The sequence below is a fragment of the Sturnira hondurensis genome, unplaced genomic scaffold (genome assembly GCF_014824575.4).
Source record: "Sturnira hondurensis isolate 20B ecotype Veracruz unplaced genomic scaffold, ASM1482457v3 Scaffold0003090, whole genome shotgun sequence".
Taxonomy (NCBI): domain Eukaryota; kingdom Metazoa; phylum Chordata; class Mammalia; order Chiroptera; family Phyllostomidae; genus Sturnira; species Sturnira hondurensis.
The window spans coordinates 2,356,201-2,376,917 of NW_028075721.1; the positions used below are offsets into that span (position 1 = coordinate 2,356,201).

At 39.6% G+C, this 20,717-nt stretch overlaps 1 protein-coding gene across 4 annotated transcripts in view; it reads right to left on the bottom strand.

Annotated features, from left to right (window-relative positions):
* CBFB (core-binding factor subunit beta) overlaps positions 1-19,083 on the bottom strand; it is a 55,498-nt gene extending 36,415 nt beyond the window's left edge. For 2 of the 4 annotated variants that reach the window (XM_037041565.1, XM_037041566.1), the window contains exons 1-3: positions 18,739-19,080; positions 18,420-18,506; positions 13,737-13,853 (exon numbers count right to left, since the gene is read on the bottom strand). In XM_037041565.1, coding sequence (XP_036897460.1) covers positions 13,737-13,853; positions 18,420-18,506; positions 18,739-18,816 — 282 coding nt within the window. In that variant the 5' untranslated portion in view covers positions 18,817-19,080. Of the gene's footprint in view, positions 1-13,736; positions 13,854-18,419; positions 18,507-18,738 lie in introns of all 4 variants that reach the window. The other 2 variants (XM_037041568.1, XM_037041567.1) reach the window with 2 other exon arrangements.
* Between the last annotated feature and the right edge of the window lie 1,634 nt (positions 19,084-20,717).

A 20,717-nucleotide genomic window follows, 5' to 3' on the forward strand; every position in this document is an offset into this window, starting at 1 on the left:
AGATTTATTTAGTCTCCTCAGCTATAAAATCAAGCTATCACAAAATATGTTCTATAACTAAATAAAACACATCATTATATAGTGCAGAGTTAAGAGAATTAGTGATAATCTAAATCATCTAGCACAATACCTGGTAATCACCACAAAAACTGGCTTGCAGTTTGTCAAAATGCATTTAAAATGGTCCAGAGTTCTGAAAAATGCTCTGGAATTAGTGGTGATGGTTACACACTGTGAATATCTTAAAACCCTCTGAATTGCACACTTTAAAAAGGGTAGATGGTAAATTTTACATAATGTTGATTTAATTACTTCAAAAAATTTTTACTTTTTATTTATTTATTTATTAATTATTTATTTATTTTTAGAGAGGGAAAGGGAGAGAAAAAGAGAGGGAGAAAAACACCAATGTGCAGTTACCTTTCATACACAACCTAGGCATGTGCCCTGACTGGGAATCGAAATAGTGACCTTTTGGTCCACATGCCAATGCTCAACCCACTGAGCCACACTAGCCAGGGAAAAATTTTACTATTTTTTTAAACGGCCCAGAAACATTCTGGATAGCAAAGGGACACCAAGCCAGAACTGAAAAGCTAGCTATACATATCCTTAGAAAATTTAGAGTTCTCCCCAAAGGCTTTTATTTAAAACAATATTCTGCAAGTAAGGCCACTTACTGGAAATTAGCATTTAATATGAGCAGAATACTGTGTTTGAGAAACATCTAAATTTCCTAATAAAATATTGACATCACATGTTCTAGGCTATTCCATTGTTTTAATCTGAAGATTAACTGGCTTTTGCTTCTGGAGTTTTTAAACACAAGAGGGCTCCATACTGATTGTATACATGGAAAGAGGTTTTTCACTCACAAAATCAACCTGCCAACCATTCCCAGACTCCACCCTTTCCTTCTTAAGGACACACAGTACAGCATGGCATCAGAGTCCTAAAAGCACAGTTATACTGTCAAAAGGCCCAATTTAAGTGTTATTTTAATTCTTGGTTCCAAAGTATACATTAATTTGACAAGGCCCAGCCTCAAATGAAAAGCTAATGATAATTTCCAACTATTTACACTGCATACTTTCATAAAAGAAGGTAAAAATAATTAAACCCCTTATCAGATCTATAACGTGAACATGTTTGCTAGTCTGTGGCTTCTAATCCTCTATAGAAAACTAAGTATCAAAAAAGTGGTATCAAAGAAATAAAGTCTCTTGCTCAAGTTAAATAGTATAAAAATTTACAAATGTTTTCTTAGCAGTAAAATGGAGATCATAAAAGTACCAATGTATATGATTTATGTATCAATTAAAACAGAGCCTGGCACATAGCCCATGCTACAGAGCAGTCTGCTATTATTCTAATTCTTAAATGAGAAAATAAAAAAGTGTAAAAGAAAAAGTGAGTCCAGCCCTGGCTGGTGTGGCTCAGTGGATTGAGCACTGGCCTGAGAAGCAAAAGGTTGCCAGTTCAATTCCTAGTCAGGGCACATGCCTGGGTTGTACGCCAGGTCCCCAGTTGGGGGCATGCAAGAGGGGGCTTGCCAGATTCATTTTCTCTCTCACATCAATGTTTCTCTCCCTTTCTCCCTTTCTTCCCCTCTCTCTAAAAATAAATAGATAAAATCTTAAAAACAAAGGGAGTCTCATCTATTCAACTTTTCCTGCCTTTTCAATACCTTTACTAGAATGCCCAATGTTTTCTATATGAAAGATTTTTCATGATTGCTACCTGTACAATATGACAGTTTCCTAGATTTGCAAAGAATTCCCAGATAAGATGCATACTGCATGTGTCCTAAGTACATCCACGTCTTATTACTCATCTTTTTATTTTAAAGATTAACACTGATAATCATTTTGTTGCTTCCTTCTTATGCACAGGTATCTACTTATTTCTAATATTTCTGTTCTTTCATGGTTAATAACAGTAAAATCAAAAAGATCTAAATTTTGGCCTGGCTGGGTAGCTCTGTTGGTTAGAGCATCATTTTGATACCAGAGTTGCAGATACAATCCCCAGTGAGGGCACATACAAGAATCAACCAATGACTGTATAAAATAAATGGAACAACAAACGAATGTCTCTCTCTCAAATAATTTTTTAAAAAGTGCTCTCTTAAAAGATATATATGTATTTTAAATGTCAAATACACAGTAAAGGCTACCTACCTCTACTTTATTTTATTTTTTTATTTATTTATCTTTAGAGGGGAAGGGAAGGAGAGAAGGAGAGAAATATCAATGTATGGTTGCCTCTCGTGAGTCCCCTGCTGGGAACTGGCCTGCAACCCAGGCATGTGCCCTGACTGGGAATTGAACCACGATCATGTGGTTCACAGGCCTGCACTCAATCCACTGAGCTACACCAGCCAGGGCTACCTATCTCTACTTTAAATATGACTCATAAAAATAAAATCTCTTTAAAAATAAATAAATATGATTCATAATAAAACTTCAATTGCAAAAATCTCATAAAGAACTTATATTTAGCCCTGGCTGGTGTGGCTCAGTGGATTGAGCACAGGCCTGTGAAGCAAAGGGTCACTGGTTCGATTCCCAGTCAGGGCACATGCCTGGGTTGTAGGCCAGGTCCCCAGTGGGGGATACATGGGAGGCAGCCACACATTGATGCTTCTCTCTCATTCTTTCTCCTTTCCTTCCCCTCTCTCTAAAAATAAAATATTTTTTAAAAGAACGTATATTTAGAATACATAAAACTCTTACATCTCGATAATAATCTGATACAGGAAAATGGGCAAAGGATATGAACACACACATCATCAGAGATACACAAATGGCAAATGAGCACATAAAACATGCTCAACATCATTAGTCACTAAGGAGATGCAAATTAAACCAAAATGAGATACCACTACATACTCCATAAAATAGCTAAAACAGAAAAGGCTGGCAGTGCAAAGTATTAGTAAATTATGAAGTAACTGGAATTTTCATAACTGGGAGTGAGAATGCAAAACTGTACAGCCACTTTACAGAACAGTTTAACAGGATTTTTTTTTAAGAAAAAAAATTTAATTCATTTTTAGAGAGAAGGGAAGAGAGAGAGAAAAGGAGAGAAGCAGTAATGTGTGGTTGCCTTTTGTGCACCCTCAACTAGGGACCTGGCCTGCAACCCAACCATATGCCCTGACTGGGAATTGAACCAGTGATCCTCTGGATTGCAGGCAAGCACTCAATCCACTGAGCCACACCAGCCAGAGGAGTTTCTTTTTTCTATTTAATCTTCATTGTATTTTCTCCCCGTTATCATTTAATTCCCTTATGCTCCACTCCCCCCCAGTTTCTTTTTTTTTCAATTTTCAAAAATCTATTTACTGATTTTAGAGAAAGAGAGAGGAAGGGGGAGAAAGAGAGAAAGATCAATGTGAGAAAGAAACACTGCCACCTCCCCTATGTGCCTCAACCAGGGATTGAACATGCAATCTAATTCTGTGCCTGTCTACGGCCACACCACCCTGAACACTACCGATCTCGTCTAATTATGTGCCCTGAATGGGAATCAAACCCCCACCTTTTGGTGTACGGAACAAAGTTCTAACTGAGCCATATCCATCAGGACCAGTTTAGCAGTTTCTTAAAAAGTTATATTCACAAAATGACCCAGAAATTCAAATACTACATATCTATCCAAGAGAAACGTAAACATATGTCCACATAAAAGACTTGTGTAAAAATTCAAAGCAGCATCATTCACAACAGCCAAAAACAGGAAATAACCCAAATGGCCATCAACTTGGAAATGGATAAATAAAATGTGGCATATCCATACAATGAAAAAATAGTAATAAAAGGGAATGAACTATTATACACACAACACGGATACATCTCAAAAGTATGTTGTTAAGTGACAACTAGACACAAAAGACTACTTACTGTATGATTCCATTTATATAAAATCCTAGGAAAGAGGAGAGGGGAGGGAATTTCAGGGGAAAAGGGGAAGGATTCACAGGAATAAGTATAAAGGACACATGGACAAAAACTAACAGGGATGGAAATGGGAGGGAGGTGGGGAGCCCTGGGGTGGGCTGGGATGGGAGTAAAGGACAGAAAACTGGACTTCAACAATAAATAAATAGATAGAACTCTGAAACACCTATCCAAAAGAACCTATGCACCCCAATGTTCATAGCAGCACAATTTACAATAGCCAAGTGCAGGAAGCAACCTAGATGCCCAGCAGTAAATGAATGGATCCAAAAAATATGGTACATTTACACAATGGAATTCTATGCAGCAGAAAGAAAGGAGCTCCTACCCTTTGCAACAGCATGGACGGAACTGGAAAGCATTATGCTAAGCAAAATAAGGCAGGTGGTGAAAAACAAATACCATATGTTCTCACCTTTAACAGGAACCTAAACAATAAAACAAACAAACAAGCAAAATATATCCAAAGACACTGAAATAGAGAACAGGCTGACAGTGACCAGAGGGGAGAGGGGAGGGAATTTCAGGGAAAAAGAGGAAGGGTTTATAGGAACAAGTATAAGGGACACATGGACAAAAACAAGGGGGGTGGAAATGGGAGGGAGGTGGGTAGGGCTGGTGGGGGTGGGTTGGGATGGTAGTAAAAGGCAGAAAACTGTACTTGAATAACAATCAAAATAAAATTAAAAACAAAAAACCCTAGGAAAGACAAAACTATAGTAACAGAAAGCATACCAATGGTTGCCTGGACCAGGGGATAAGAGGACTGACTACAAAGGGGCATGAGGTAACTTTTTTTTTAAAAGATTTTATTTATTTATCTTTAGAGAGGAAGGGAAGGAGAGAAGGAGAGAAATATCAGTGTATGGTTGCCTCTCGTGAGTCCCCTGCTGGGAACTGGCCTGCAACCCAGGCATTTGCCCTGACTGGGAATCGAACCACGATCGTGTGGTTCGCAGGCCTGCGCTCAATCCACTGAGCTACACCAGCCAGGGCATGAGGTAACTTTTTAAGTTATGAAAATGTTCTATATCTTGATTGTGGTGGTAGGTACACCACTGACTATATGCATTTGTCACAGAATTGTACACCTACAAAATAGGTGAATTTTGTTGTATATAAATTATACATCAATAATGGTTTTTAAAAAATTAATTTCGAGAGAAAATGGGAAGCAGTAAAACTAGGATACAGCTGTCTTTTACAAAAATCAATTTTTCCAGTTGATAACATTTCAAAGGTTTTAAATTCCTGTGCTGTTTGAGTAATCATTAAAAAATATTGGGGTAAAAAAGAAGCAGCAAGGAGGGGAACAATTAAGGATGTTCCTCTTAGACATACATTTCTATCTTCTCTAACTTGGAATATATAATTTAGATAAGGCCATAACTGAAAATTTACCTTTACACTAAAAGGTAAATCCCCGCAAAAATGCAGTTCAAAAGAAGGGAAAAAGGGAATATACAACCTTTAGATACTTTGGAGGTACATTTACCATTACATGTAAATTAATGTAACTAAATGGAAGGCATGATAAAACATGATATCTTAATTTTTAAAAATTCTTATTTACTCACAAAGCCAGTAAATTCTCCCTCGTAGATTGAAAAATTATTGAAATAAGCCCTGGCTGGTGTAGCTCAGTGGATGGAGCATGGGCTGCAAACCAAAGGATCACCAGTTCAATGCCCAGCTAGGGCACATTCCTGGGTTGGGGGCCAGGTCCCCAGTAGGGTCCACTTGAGAGGCAATCACACAATGATGTTTCTCTCCCTCTCTTTCTCTGTCCCTTCCCTTCTCTCTAAATAAATAAATAAAATCTTTAAAATTTTTTTTGAAATAAAAGCTTTTCTTTAAAAATGTAAGCCTAAGCCTTGGCTGGCATGGCTCAGTGGACTGAGGACTGGCTTGTGAATCAAAGGGTTGCTGGTTCAATTCCCAGTCAGGAGACATGCCCAAGTTGCCAACTGGGTCCCCAGTTGGGGGCAAGCAAGAGGCAAACACACATTGATGTTTCTCTCCTTTTCTTTCTTATTCCCTTCCCCCCTCTCTAAAATAAAATAAATAAAATCTTTTAAAAAGTAAATGAAATAAAATTTAAAATAAATATGTAAGCATAAGACTTCCAGTTCTAAATTTTATAATTGTTATTATACTTAAAACATTTTTTTAAAAAGCCAGATTACTTATTTTAATGCACTGAAGTATTGATAACTAAGTGGCAAAAAATACTCTTCACATTTTAGTTGAACTAAAACACTTAAAATCTAGATCTGACAAGCTACTTGTAAAGTTGCTTCAGTTTCTCTAGGGGAAAATCACATTCCAAAGTTTTACCACAGATATCTTTTATTTGAAGTGACTGGAATGCCGAAGGAGGAGAAGGAACTTGTTGAGCTTGAATACGATTTCTCAAAGCTAACATCAAGGAGTCCTCTAAACTCTGCCAAATTGTGGATGGTATATAAACAGACACAGTATTTATTTTGGGACAAAGATCCTGCAGGCAAGTAAGCAAAATGCTCCAGAAGAAGCAGAGTCACAAACCTTTGAGAAGCCATTTAAAATAAGAGTCTGTTCCATTCATTAAATCAAATGCTGTTAAATTTTGCTTTGCTATTTGAAGCTCATGAAAAAGAATAATAAAAGATTTTTAAGTATAGAAGTTCAGAAAGGAAAAACATATTTTATCAAAACACTTATTTTAAAAAATCCCTACTCTAGCCCTCCTGGCTGGTGTGGCTCAGTGGATTGAGCAAGGGCCTGCAAACCAAAGGGTTGCCAGTTCAATTCCCAGTCAGGGCACATACCTGGGCTGTGGGCCAGGTCCCCAGTGGGGGGGCATGTGAGAGGCAACCACACATTGAGGTTTACGTCCCTCTTCCTCTCTTCCTTATTGTCTCTCTAAAAAATAAATTAATAAAATCTTTAAAACAATTAAACAAGAAATGAAAAATACCTACTCTAGCCCTGGCTGGTGTGGCTCAGTGGATTGAGTGCTGGCCTGCGAACTAGAAAGGTTGCTGGTTTGATCCCCAGTTAGGGCACACCCCTGCGTTTCAGGCTGAGCCGCTGGTTGAGGGTGTGTGAGAGGCAGCCAACTGACGTTTCTCCTTCACATCGATGTTTCTCTCCCTCTCCTCCCCCACCCCCGAAAATAAATAAAATCTTTTAAAAAAATACCTACTCTAATGACATATGCTTTATAACTATTTCTCAATGTCTGGTAACAGACTATCAATTAAAATCACAAGTTATAAATAGAAATGCAACAACTGTAACAAGAGTTTAAGCTTTCTCTTTCTGTGGCCAACGTAACACTAGATAGTATATTCAATGTCCATAGAAAAAAATAGTAAGCGAACAGGAGCACTGTAAAGTTCATTCTTTTCAGTCTGTATTTTTCACTTTATCTTATACTAAAAAACTAGGATTGTGTAGTAAGAATATATAATCATTAATTCAAAATCCCAAAGAGGCTTTATGAAACACAGAATGTGTGCAAAAACCATTAATCTTACCACTTAAGATTAGCAAGTTTTGGTCAACCATAACCATTTGATTTGTTTGAAATAAGAAGTAATTGGAAATGGGTCCTAAGAGGAAAGATCAAAGAAACTGGAGTTGCCTAACCTACAAAAACTCAATGTAAGACCAATTTAAATTCTGATCTGTAGCTCTCCTTGTCTTCTGACAGCTAAATTAGGAGAAAGCAGTTTAAAGACTTTTATTTATTTTTAGAGAGAGGGGAAGGGAGGGAGAAAGAAAGGGAGAGAAACATTGACGTAAGCCCTGGCTGGTGTGGCTCAGTGGATTTAATGCTGGCCTGCAAACCAAAAGGTTGCTTGTGGTTGGGGGCCGGGTTCCCAGCGGTGGAGCATTGGGGAGGGGGACGCATGAGAGGCAACCATACACGGATGTTTCTCTCCCTCTTTCTCCCTCCCTTCCCCTCTAAAAATAAATAAAATCTTTAAAAAAACTGATGAGAGAGAGAGAGAGAGAGATCGAGATCCATTATTTGCCTCTCACACGCACCCCAATACCTCAACCAGAAAACTTGGCCTGTAACACAGATGTGTGCCCTGACAGGGAATCGAACTGGCAACCTTTCAGTTCTAAGGCTGATGCCCAATCCACTGAGCCACACCAGTGGGGAATAGAGGGAAGAGTTTAGATTAAGAAAGAATTAAGAACCTTTCTGGCTTTTAGGTTTTATTAGGGCACCACAACAGATTACTTGGGAAAGATACAGTGTTCCAAGACTGCACAGCTACCTGAAGTAAAGCTGACCTAAGGCACAGTACAGTACCAAAACTCCTACATGATTACCTCTCTCCCCCTACAAAATCATCAAGCACACCGGCTTTGGATAGAGAGCTTCACAATCTAAAAGGCATTTTCACATATTCTGGCACCTCATTTAATCCTCATATACATGAGGTATATATACATAAGGCAGACATTCTGATTCCCATTTACAGGTAAGGAAAATGATTATGAGTAATTATCTTTTGACTCAAATCCAGAGCTCTTTCAAAACGATACAGATACTACACTATATCATTTTAAACCTTCTTTTGAGAAAAACCCTTATTAAGAGCCAGTATAGACAGCTCACTAGACACCACTGTGCAAAAAGTTCCAAATAAATTTGACAGTCAGATTATAAAAGTGTGTGCTCTGATTTGATCGTACACAAAATACCTATTTATTTGTCAGGCTATCCATTAACAAACCTTTCTTACTAAAGACCCTTGGTTTGAAAATATTCCTGTAATAGATAAAAGAACTGATTTTACTGAGCCTATTTTGTTAGATTATAAAGCCCTATTTCAAATCAAGGAGACTATAAAGCTTTTGTTTCCTATTAGCATTCTATTTTTTTCTGACTTTACTAAATCTAAGTGAATATTATAGTTGCCAGTCTTCAAGATGGCCCCAATGATCCTGGCCTCCTGGTATTCACTCCCATGTGTGTGAATAAATCTCCCCCCTCTGTTGACTGCAGCCTGGAGTGTGTGGGCTAGCCTTAACAACTTGCTTCTAATGAACAGAGTATAAACAAGCAATATAAGAATAGGTCATAAAAGGCAGAGTGACTTCACTTTTTTCTCTATGGAACAGCACACAAATGTTTTAATAACTGTGTCACATATGACTATGAACTGAAGCCAGTGAAGCTACCTACTAAAAGTCACATGAGTTAAGCTTGGAGTTCAGCTCTAGTCAAGCCTTCAGAGAACTACAAAGCCCCAGCCCTGAGCCAGAGCCACCCAGCCAAGCCACTCCCGAATTCCCATTAAAAGGATGCGAGGAAACTTCTGGCAATAACTGAAACATTATCTTCATTGTGGGTGGTTTTTACATGGGTGTGAACATTTGTTAAAACTCAAATTATACACTTAAAATGGGTGTATTTTATTATTTGTGAACTCTACTTCAGTAAAGTTCATTCTTTTTGAGGCCACTGAATTGAGATAAGCAAAGGGTCACTTATCTTTAAGTCACTTGCCATGACTTAAAGATAAGTAGCAAGAAAATAGAAGCTTCAGTAACAAGCTACTACCACAAACTCAGGCCCTAAACTGCTCCTCAGAATTATTCCACCCACAGCCTTTCCCATCAGATGACAGTGATCCCTTACTGCAGTTGCTCTTGCCAAAAGAGTTAGTCATTCTCGACTCTCACACCCCACAACCAACCCATAAGCAAACCCTGTTGGCACTCTCAAAATACGTGCAGACCATGACTTCGCACAACCTGCACTGCTGCCACCATGGTCTCTCACTGAGTTTACTTAATAGTCCAACTGGTCACCCTGCTCCACACTTGCCCCCTGTAGCCTATTGCTAACCCAGCAACTAGAGTGATCCTTTCAAAACCCTGGCAGATCATATGGTTCATCTGCTCAAAAGCATGAAACTCCCCATGCACTCGAAGTCCATCTCGTTCCAATGGCTACCGTGGTCACACAAACTGGAAGCTCCTTACTATCCGCCCAGTCTCACCTCCCACTACTCCTACTACTGTGCTCCTTGCTCAGTCTTCTCCAGCCACACTGGCCTGCTTGCTGTGTATCAAACACACACACTCTAGGGCCTTTACAACGGCTGTCTTCTGGGCCTGGAACACCTTCCCCATACCCGCATGGCTCATCATTTACTAACCTCCTTCAGGTTTCTGCTCAAATATGACTTTTTTTTTACCTAGACCATCCTATCTAAAACTGCAGACATTTTTACTCATCCTTATTTTACTCTACTTTTTCTTTTTATTTGAGTACTTACCATTTTGTAATACAATATACATATAATTTATTCATTATGTGCATTGTCCACTCTTCCACTCCTTTCACAAAACAACCTCTGGGGCAAGATCTTTGTTTTGTTTACTAACATATCACAAGTGCCAACCCAGGACAGTGTTCAGTATACATAACAGATATTCAACAAATACCTTCTGAGTGAGCAAATGTTTTAATAACTGTGTCACATATGGAGCTAAGCACTTTGCAATTCACTATTTCAATCACTAGGGCAACCCTAGGAGGTACACATTAACCTCATTTTACAATTGAGAACCATAAGATTAAATAATTTGCCCAAAGTACATAATAGCAAATACAACCAGAACCAAATTCTGCCTGACTCTAAAGCCTTAACCAGCAGCTTTCTCAAAGGTGGGTGTGAATGCGAAGAGAATAAGGTGCTTCAGGAAGTAAACTGGTGGAGAGTATGTGGGGGAAAAAAGACACTGATTTGTGATCCAATATAAGGAGAGGCAGATAATTAATATCTGGGGGATTCCTTCAGTTTTTCCTGGCTTCTAGTCCTTGTCCTGTTAAGACAGAAATAAAAACTAATGGTGAACAGGAAAAAAAAAAAACATAAAAAAGGAGGGACAGAGAGAGACCCTACAGCCTGAACTCCATGGATGAGAAAACATAGGTCAGTACCTCTTTTCCGAATTCACTGGCATACTTTATCACAGTGGCATGGGTTAATATGAGCAGGATTTTTTTTTTTTTGCTTTAAAATGCTTTTTCCCCTTTAGCTTCTACTAGTGTACTTACTATAGGCGGTGGCAAAACTATATTTGAAAAATACACCATCTATACATAAACACAGATTTAAATCTGAGGGAAAGATACTGATTTTTTGCCAGTGTCACCATTCTTGGAACATGGCCACACTCATTTGTTTACATGTTGTCTATGGCCCCTTTCACACACTAAGAGCAGAACTGAGTAGTTGCAACAGAGACCATAGGCCTGCAAAACTGAAAATATTTAATATCTGGCCCTTTACAGAAAGAAAACTTCTAAAACAAATAGTAACAAAACCTAAGTTTCCTAATACCTTACATCAGTTTTATCACTTTTCTCATCTATTTGAAAACATATCCTCTAAGTGCAAGAATAAGCCATTAAAACGCTTCTGTTGTTGGTCAAACAACAAAAAACACCTCAATGGCTTAAGTCCAAGGATAATAACGGTCTTCAATCTAATAAACAGATATCATTAAATTAATTCAAGTAAACTACTTCCTAGTAGAGTTGACACCCATTTAATAGTTATTAAACACTGGAGGACTTCTGTAACACTGAGATGTCAATTTTGAAGTAAAAAAAATAGCTTAGCATCAAAGTTGAAGGGAAAGGATTTACTTTTGGTAGGTCTGTAGTAGCTGACCTACCACATTAAAGAAACTTGAGCCCTGGCTGGTGTAGCTCAATGGATTGAGCACGGGCCTCCGAACCACACAATCGCGGTTCGATTCCCAGTCAGGGCACATGCCTGGTTGCAGGCCAGTTCCCAGCAGGGGACTCACACGAAGCAACCATACATTGATATTTCTCTACTTCTCTCCTTCCCTTCCCCTCTAAAGATAAATAAATAAAATCTTAAAAAAAAACCCCACAAACTTGAAGCACGTGTTTTGAACAAGAAAATCAATAATTTCTTAATTGAGTCACACATACATGCACCAAATAGACGCATCACCCCCGAAAGCAGTAATCCTACAGTGACTTCAAAACTTCTCCCTTATATATAAGAATCACCAAATAGTAAAATTTGGAACATTTGCATTTAACTTTCTAAGTACACAAGCTAATACATAGGAAAGCAAATTACTTATTATTACTAATTTTTAACATTCCATAATCTGTTTTCCCTTTCCCCTTACAAAGATTAGTTACTGACAAGAGAGCAAACCTTATTTCACAAAATAAAACAAAAAACCCCTCTCCATTGTATATACAGAAGATCAGAAATCCTTTTCTTATCTCATACATCTTAATAGAAAATTTTTTTAAATTCCTCAAAGAAAATGTTTAGGTGTTTCTTATGTTTTGCATTATGCAATTCATGATGATACTTGGAAAAGTAATAGCAAGTTGATAAAAACAAGTATGGAGCCCTGGCTGGTGTGACTCAGTGTACTGAATGCCTGCCTGTGATGCAGAAGGTTGCCAGTTCGATTCCCAGTCAGGGCACATGCCTTGGTGATAGACCAGGTCCCCAGATGGGGGCATGTGAGAGGCAACCGATCAATGTATCTCTCGTACATCGATGTTTCTCTCCCCACCTTCCCCTCTATTTGAAAATAAATAAATAAAATCTTTAAAAAAAAGGTACAGAAACACTGCAAAGGAAACAGAAGAAAACCAAGTATTTGGTATAAAATGAGGTTAAAATTTTTTCTTTAAATATTTTATTGAAGTCAATGTCTACATAAAAAGATGAACCAATACAAGATATTAAAATTTCACTGAGAGGGGACAGGAAGAAGGAAGAGAGGGAGAGAAACATCCATGTGTAGTTGCCTCTCATATGTCCCCCACTGGGGACCCGGCCTGCAACCCAGGCATGTGCCCTGACTGGGGACTGAACCAGTGACCCTTTGCTTCACAGGCCCGTGCTCAATCCACTGAGCTACACCAGCCAGGGCCATCTAACTTAGATTTTAACAGGGCTCTTAGCTTACAAACATTTCCACTTACATTTTTTATCTTCAACCTAAACTTCCAACATGAACATTTTAATACATCTATTTGTTTCCTCAGAAGCGTTTTCTCAAAACAAATTATTTCCAAGTAAAAATTTTCATGGTTTTTCCAAATTAAATTAAAATATTAATAGAAGTAAAAAGTTACCAATGAGCTATTTCTAAATATTATTAAATGTAAAGCCTTACAGAGCTCTCATTTTTCTCTTAATTTCTTTTTTATAGCACTGTACTTTCGTATTTTAGTTAAGAAAAAATCTTTCCCATCAACGCTTCTTTTTTAATACTCACTCAAGGACCTGCTTACTGATTTTTTTTAGAGAGAAAGGGAGGGAGAGAGAAAGTGAAAGAGAACCAAATGGAGGACTGAACCTGCGACTGAGGCATGTGCCCTGACCAGGAATCGAGCCCACAACCTTTCAGTTTATAGGATGATGCGCCAACCAACCGAGTCACACTGGTCAGGGCATCTTGTCAATACTTTTAAAGAAATTAAGTTTTGAATGTCATGTGTAATAAGATATACTATTCTCTTTAAAGAACTTTCTATAGAGACTTACAATATATACATGAAATCAGTAATGGAGTAATAAAATTTGAGTAATTTTTTAAAATTGTATTACATTCTTATATGAAGTGGAAACAAATCTGACCATATGCCTGTATAATCAGAACAGTGATTTATTAAAATGTAAATCATCAGATAATCTCTATCAAAATAAAGACAATCAACAGAATTTTAAATTGCAAAGAAATGTTTCCTACCTTGCCTGCTTCTCTTTCTAAGTCGACATATTCCCGGCTAGGTGTTTGTCGCTGTTCTCCCTGCCAACTGGCCGGAAAAAACTGGAGAGACAGATTGGTTCCTGTGGCCACAAAAGCCTTTTAGAAAAATCAATACAAACAGGATCAGTAGCAGGACATTACATAAATTATGCAGGCAGTCATTTATTTTTACATCAGTTTCTGTCTTAAGCCAGGCAGCACTGAGAATACTTAAAAGTAAAAAACATGCACTCATCATTTTTTTAAAGTATTAAGTTACAAACATCTGATTCCATTTTGAGGACATTTGCCATTGGCTGCTTAAATATAAAATCAAGACATGGAATCAATACTTTCTTTCAGGTCAGTTTTTGCTGACGTTAGGATTGCGCATTGCTAATGTCTAACCAGAAGCCACCATCCCTGAATTTAAAAACTTTTATTTTTAAATGTGAAAATCACCGAATATCTAAACATTCTGAATTTTCAAATGTACCACACTTAAAGTTGTGTAAATGAGACATTTTCATTTTTCTTGATTTCCCTTGTTCAAGTAAACACTATGCTCTGCAGCCCACGCAAGTGCACAGGACTGTCTCTTCTGATAAACCATATATTAGCATATGCTGTAACAGCACTTCCCATTCTCTCTCTATATCTGGGGTAATTTAAAAAATATGCATTTTCTAAAATCTGACTTTAGGATAACTGGCTCTGACTATAACAAAAGAGTATTCGTCTATTATTTATAAAAGACTTGGATGGCACAGTTCAACAGACAGAACACTCTAAATCCATTTCAATAAAGAGCCATTCTGTGTAGTCCCTGAGCAACTTAAGTATATTTCCCCCCAGTAAAAAGTGGAAACAACACTGTCTTTCTTCCCTGGGGAAATTAAGAATAAAAGCATTTTGAAAAAAATACATTTTTCATTACCTAAATGCAAACTTTGTTGAGTTTTTTTTGCTTTCTTTTACTAATTAAAATAGAACAATTTTGTTTTATTTTAGCAATTAAAGTTCTAAAGCATCACGTCTTTACCGTCTTCATCTGAAAGCAAGGGGTTCACATTTCGACAATTTGTTTAAAACCTTTAGCTGATTCCACTATCCTCTAGTTCTCCTGATGACTACTAACAGCTTAGACTCTTTAGAGCTAAAAATTTTATTTCCTATTTCTATTACTGGTACCATTAGGTTCAACTGTCAACCTAACTGCTACATCTCTAGTGACAGTTTTGATGACACTTCCCTAATCAACTGGGATACCCTTTCTTATGAAGACACTGAATAAAAGTCATTACAGTATTAACTTTAAAAATATCTTACCCCACAATTAGCATAAGTTAAAAAAACAAAGTGAAATGAAATGAACCAACATTATAGTTCGAGTGAAAAGCAGATTTAAGGAGGCAGCAAACTGCCTAAGCTGTGTTACCTGAGGCAAGTTACTTAATTCTGTACCTCAGTTTCCTCAAATTGTTATTTGTAAAGTGCTTAGAACAGTACCAAGTAAATGCTACATAAGTATCTGCCAAATAAAATAAGAGAAATAATTTTGAGCTTTTTCCACCCTCAGATAATGAAATTCTCAGAGCAGAATGGCAGAGACAAGAGACTCAGCCCATGAAATTAATGCCTTACGCCAAAAATCCCCCAGGCATGTTTCTTCAGTATTCACCTAGTAACAAATCCTTCCACCACCACCTCTACCTGAAATCATCTCTGTGCTAAGTAAAAAGTCTACATATCTCATTACCTCACCTCCTGTCTGGAGGCCAACCTCAGAAGAGATTTCCTGCTTCATCACTTTATACCCATTATCTCATCAAGATCCCCCTCTCTGAGACAGAAGGGATAAACAGATCATTCTAAAATAATATTTCCCAAATTTATTTGACCACAGAACTCTTTAATGGAATATCTACACATCCATAAGAGTTGGGAAAATTATGTTCCAAAACATAAAAATGCTGCACTGGTACCCTGTCTATATGTAAGATTTCCAGTTTGTCCTGCTTTAACATTATAGGTTTCATAAATTATAAAACAGCACACTGTGTGCCAATCCAACACAGCTTTTATCCTTCCCTTTCTAGGATTAAAAATACATGGTTTTTACTATTTTCACCATACAGTCACTATACCTGTCGTAAGTATTTTTCTCTTGTATTAATCATTAGTGTTGAAGACGTCTCCAACACTTTTACCTCAGTAAAAACTTTTATTTATTATTATTATTATTTTATTTATTTCCCAGAACTTACCTGGGAAATAAATCAGAGTTTACCAAATAGATTCTATCCCTCACCCATAATCACTTTTATTCATTCTATGATAAAATCTGGGTTTTATAGTTAAGAAGAGTACCACAGTCCTTAACTTATTTCACATCTAAATACAAAATAAATTCATTAACCTCACTGATACATAAAGGAGATATTCAAATTAAAAAGAATAAAAAGAAAAAAAGAGTTGGGAATAATTTTGGGAACAACCAGTATGTATATTTTTACTAGAGAACTGCTGTCAAAATAGAGGCCAAAGAATGCCTTTAACACATCTATTCTCCACAACCAAATAAGTAAAAGCTACTGCTTATTTATAAGTCAAAAGATAAATTTTGGGTACTACATTAAGTAACCTCTAAATTGAATTAATCAAGTACCTATGATGCAAAAGGCATTGTGTAAAAGTACCTGCACAAAGGGGAGTATGTTAATGAATACACCACAGAATTAATGCAGTCTTCACCCTTTAGGAGTTAAAAATACCATAATTTAAATGTAGAGAACAAATGAATTAAAGAGGGGAAACTAGAAAGAGAGGGTAATGTGAAATTTCTTCCCAAATACAAATAGTTACATTATTCAACAAATTAAGACATATACTGTCTTAAGGGCAAATCTTACACAGAATTCAATGTACCTTCAATTTTTACTACTTGTCAGATATTAAGATCTTATTAAAATTTGTAGAATGAAATATTTAGAAGAGAGGAAGAACTAGAATGTCTGTCTGATTTATCCCTGGAAATTTATGACAAATACAAGAAGCCTATAAATATTATAATATATTACAGCAATTCAAACATACTGTGGGTTAAATTACACTCGCAGGTCATAATTACGTGCAGTAAAGTCTAATAGCTTACATGCAGAAAAACTATAATAGCTATTCTTCACTTAGTTTCAAAAAAAACCCATCAGCTTTTAAAAATCCTGACTGTTCTCTGAGTCCCACCTTTTACACTCACATCAATTACCTGCAGGAAATCCAGTGGTCAGGTCTCCTATCACCTTTTGCAAAAGGAAATCCAGGCAAAGAATAATACAATCACTGGACTAATAAACGATTCTTCTACCTCTCAGTGCCAAAACCAAAAAAATATTTGTATTACACATTTTAATCATGATTATTACAACTACTCAAGAAGTTTGGCAGTGGGCTAAAAGCTGGAGATTTTCTTCCATAACATGCAATAATAACCAACTGCTGTAGAGCTCCTGATAAATTTAGCCAGGATCTGCTCATTATTTGTAATATATTCTAAAAAGCCTTCATTTTAAATACTGAAATTTTCTTTAAAAATAAATTTGGTTTCAGGGATGAAAAGGGAGACTTTTATGGTATGTGAATTATATATCAGTAAAAATAAGTAAGTTCTCTATAAAGAAGGTGGGATAAGTAAGTGTTCCAGTATGTGGTCCTATTGTTAACCCAAATTCAAACTGCGCTGCAGCTTCGGGTCTCTTCAAACGCAACGGGCCCAATCAGATTAGGTAACTGGATTCCATTATACAGTATTTCATTTTTTAAAAAATTACGAATATTTCTTTCGTTTCTTCATACCCACCCTTTGGTTTCTTCATCCCTCCCCCGACCCCATAAGCACCTCTATAGGACAAGCCAAAAGGAGATAAGGGGAACTAGAACACTTTTTTTTTTTTAACATCAGGTTTAGTGGAGAGGCAGGCGAAGCACCAAATCTGCCATCTAATAGTCTCGAGATCAACTGTGGTTTTCGCAAATCCATGCAGCACTAACGGGGCATGCTTTTTAGGTTTGAAAAAAAAAGACGATAATGGTTTCTTTCGAGGTCTCCTGAGGTTTATCACCCTAAGAAAAGAACACGGCATGTTCTCTAGGGCTGTTTTTGTTTGTTTCCTCCATAAGGACAAGAGATAACTGGCGTAAAGATTTATTATTCTCAGCTATACTGGGAGAGAGAGAGCTTCACACAGAGACTTGCCAACTAACGTGTCAAACAACCGACAGCCCAGGAGTCAGATCTTTGAATGAGGCCCAATTCTTTTCTCCGCAAGGGTGTCTTCTTCCTTAGAAATACCCGATCTCTCACTCGGGTCACAGCCTACACAATAACCTTTCCTTGTTCAGCTGGCTCCGGGTTTGAGTTCCACTGACGGCAAACCGCAGTTTTAATCATGATCGTCTGGGAAACGCACCCGCCCTCCGAGGGTCTCGGGGAAGCCTCGCTGCGCGGGGACGCGGGCCGCCAGGGTCTGCTTTCGCATTTTTGAATCCCGAATAGGAAGTGAGACGGCGCCCGCTCAGTTCCGGGAGCAGCGGCGTCCGGAACCGAGACGGGGCCGCGGCAGCGCCCGCGCAACAAGTGATCCGCACGCGCCTCGCTGCCCCGCGCCTCCCGCCACGCAGACTTACGATTTCCGAGCGGCCGTCGCGGCAGGCGTTCTGGAAGCGCGCCTGGCGCTCCTCGTGGGGACGGTCCCTGAAGCCCGTGTACTTAATCTACAAGGAAGAGACGGCCCGAAATCAGGAGCTAAATCCGCGGCGGCGCCGCCCGCGCGCCCTCCCGGACCGCGCGGCGCCGATAAGGGCAAGCAGAGTCTGCCGGCAGACGGTCGCCCGGGCCAGATTGCCCTCCGCGGACGCCGGAGCGGGGCTCCCGGGTGCCCAAACTTTTCTCCGCCCGGGCCCACTCGGGGCGCGCCGCGGCCTCCCCGCCGCCCGTCCGCCTCACCTCACATTCGCGGCTCAGCTTCCTGAAAAACTCCTCGTTCTCGAACTTGCTTCTCTGGTCGGGCACGACGCGCGGCATCTTCCCGCCCTGAGATCGCGCCGGCCGGCCGGGCTCGGGACTTGCGCGGGCACCCGCTGGCCGGCTCCGCGCTGACCGACTGACCGCCCACCCTAGGCGCCCTGACTCTCGATTCCCTTTGTTTCAGGCGCCCGCCCGCGTGGGCTCCCGCTCCCGGGAGTCTGAGGTGCTGCGGCCCGCTCGAGCCCAGCCCACGCCGCCGCCACAGCCGTTGCCTACAGCCCGCGCGGACCCAGCACTCGCCTCCCCCGGCCGCCGCCGCCACTTCCTCTCACCGCCCACCTCACTGGCCTGCCGGCCCCGCCCCCGCCGGCCCCACCCCTCCTCCTCGGCCCCCCGCCCCCACCGCCCCAAACTCCTGCAAACAAAACGCACCATTCACAACTCCGCGACCCGGGCCGCGCATGCGCCGCTCTCCTGCTCGCTGAGCGGCTCGGCTGCGCGAACCCGAGCTCCTCCCGCGGCGCGGCCCTCTTCCCCTTGCCGGCCGGTGGGCCAGTCCGTGTGGAGCCGCCCTGTGGGGGATCTGCTCGGTCCTTGGAGAAGGAGCAGCTCGCGCGGGTCCTTCCTTTCGACTGTATGAAACTGTCGGGCTACCCAGCCTCGTGGAGTAACCCCAAATTGTAACTGAACAATTTTTTAAGTTTTGGGGGACTTTGCTTCCCCAGACCGATAGGAATGGGTGTAAGCTGAAGGTGGAAACCGACCAAGCATCCCACTGAATCTGCATCGTGATGCAAAGGTCGGAGTTGTTGGTGTCAGATGGGTCCTAGATGTGATCTTACTCAGCATCCCTGCCTGCTGCCTGGGGCCTTAGACAAGCGTTGCACCGCTAAGTCTCAGTTTGTTTACTTCCAAAATTCAGACACTCACAAGTACACAGTGTTAGCGTGAGAGCCTTTATGTAAGTCAAACACATAATGAACACTCAATTAATTTACGTTTTTAAAGGAAAAACAAGCTGAATTTATAAATATATCCTAATACCAGTCCATATAGTGACCTAAACGTGCAATGGAATCCTAAAAAGATTCGCGTCTAGAAAAGTCATTTAGTCCAAGCTGGAGAGAGTCTGACAGGAGATTTATGGCAGAGCTTGACTCAAAGTTGGGCTTCAATAAATTCTGATCCTTAAAATTCCAGCTTGTCAAAACTCAGTCCAAGGATGGCAAATGCTGCCAACCTAGATTGAGAGTAGCTGACCATATTGCAAAGGATTGTGAAGATACACCTAATTCCCGGGAATCAGTGCCCGGAGCCATTGGCAATGTGTGAATGCAGAGTTCCGCCAAATTTCCCACCCCCTGTCTAGTCCTATCTCCATTTTACAGGTATAATATTGGGCTAGGTTGACCAACTGTTCCAATTTTCTTGAGACTGTCCTCTTTTAGCAACAAAAATCCCATGTCCCAGGAAACCACCCAGTCCCTGGCAAAATGGGACAGTTGGTAACCCTGAGATCCAGGGTGTGCTCTGTCACCTAAGGTCAGGGAGGGAATTTTCAGCAAAGTCAAATCTGTAGGCTGGTGGTTTTAACAAACATGCTCTTTCTGAATAGCAAACATAGAGTCAATTCTTTTCAAGGGCATGCTTCCCTGTCTCACCAAGCCTGTGTGAATGAATGTACGTGTGTACACAAATCGAAGGCATATAGAGGTGGATGTCACCAAACACTCTTGTTGGGCCTCCTTCCATCTCAGAATCTTCCTCTCAGGTCTTTTTCAACTGCAAGTGACAGAAACCCAATTCAAGTAAACAAAGCTAAAAGGGGGGTCCATTTCATTTTAGTAAATAAATCACAAAGAGAGACAGTCTCTTTTTTATTAATTTCTCCACTTTTCACTCCTTAATTCTCTCAAGCTCTCTTGATGGCATTAGTTTTCTGGCAAAGGATGGGAGCA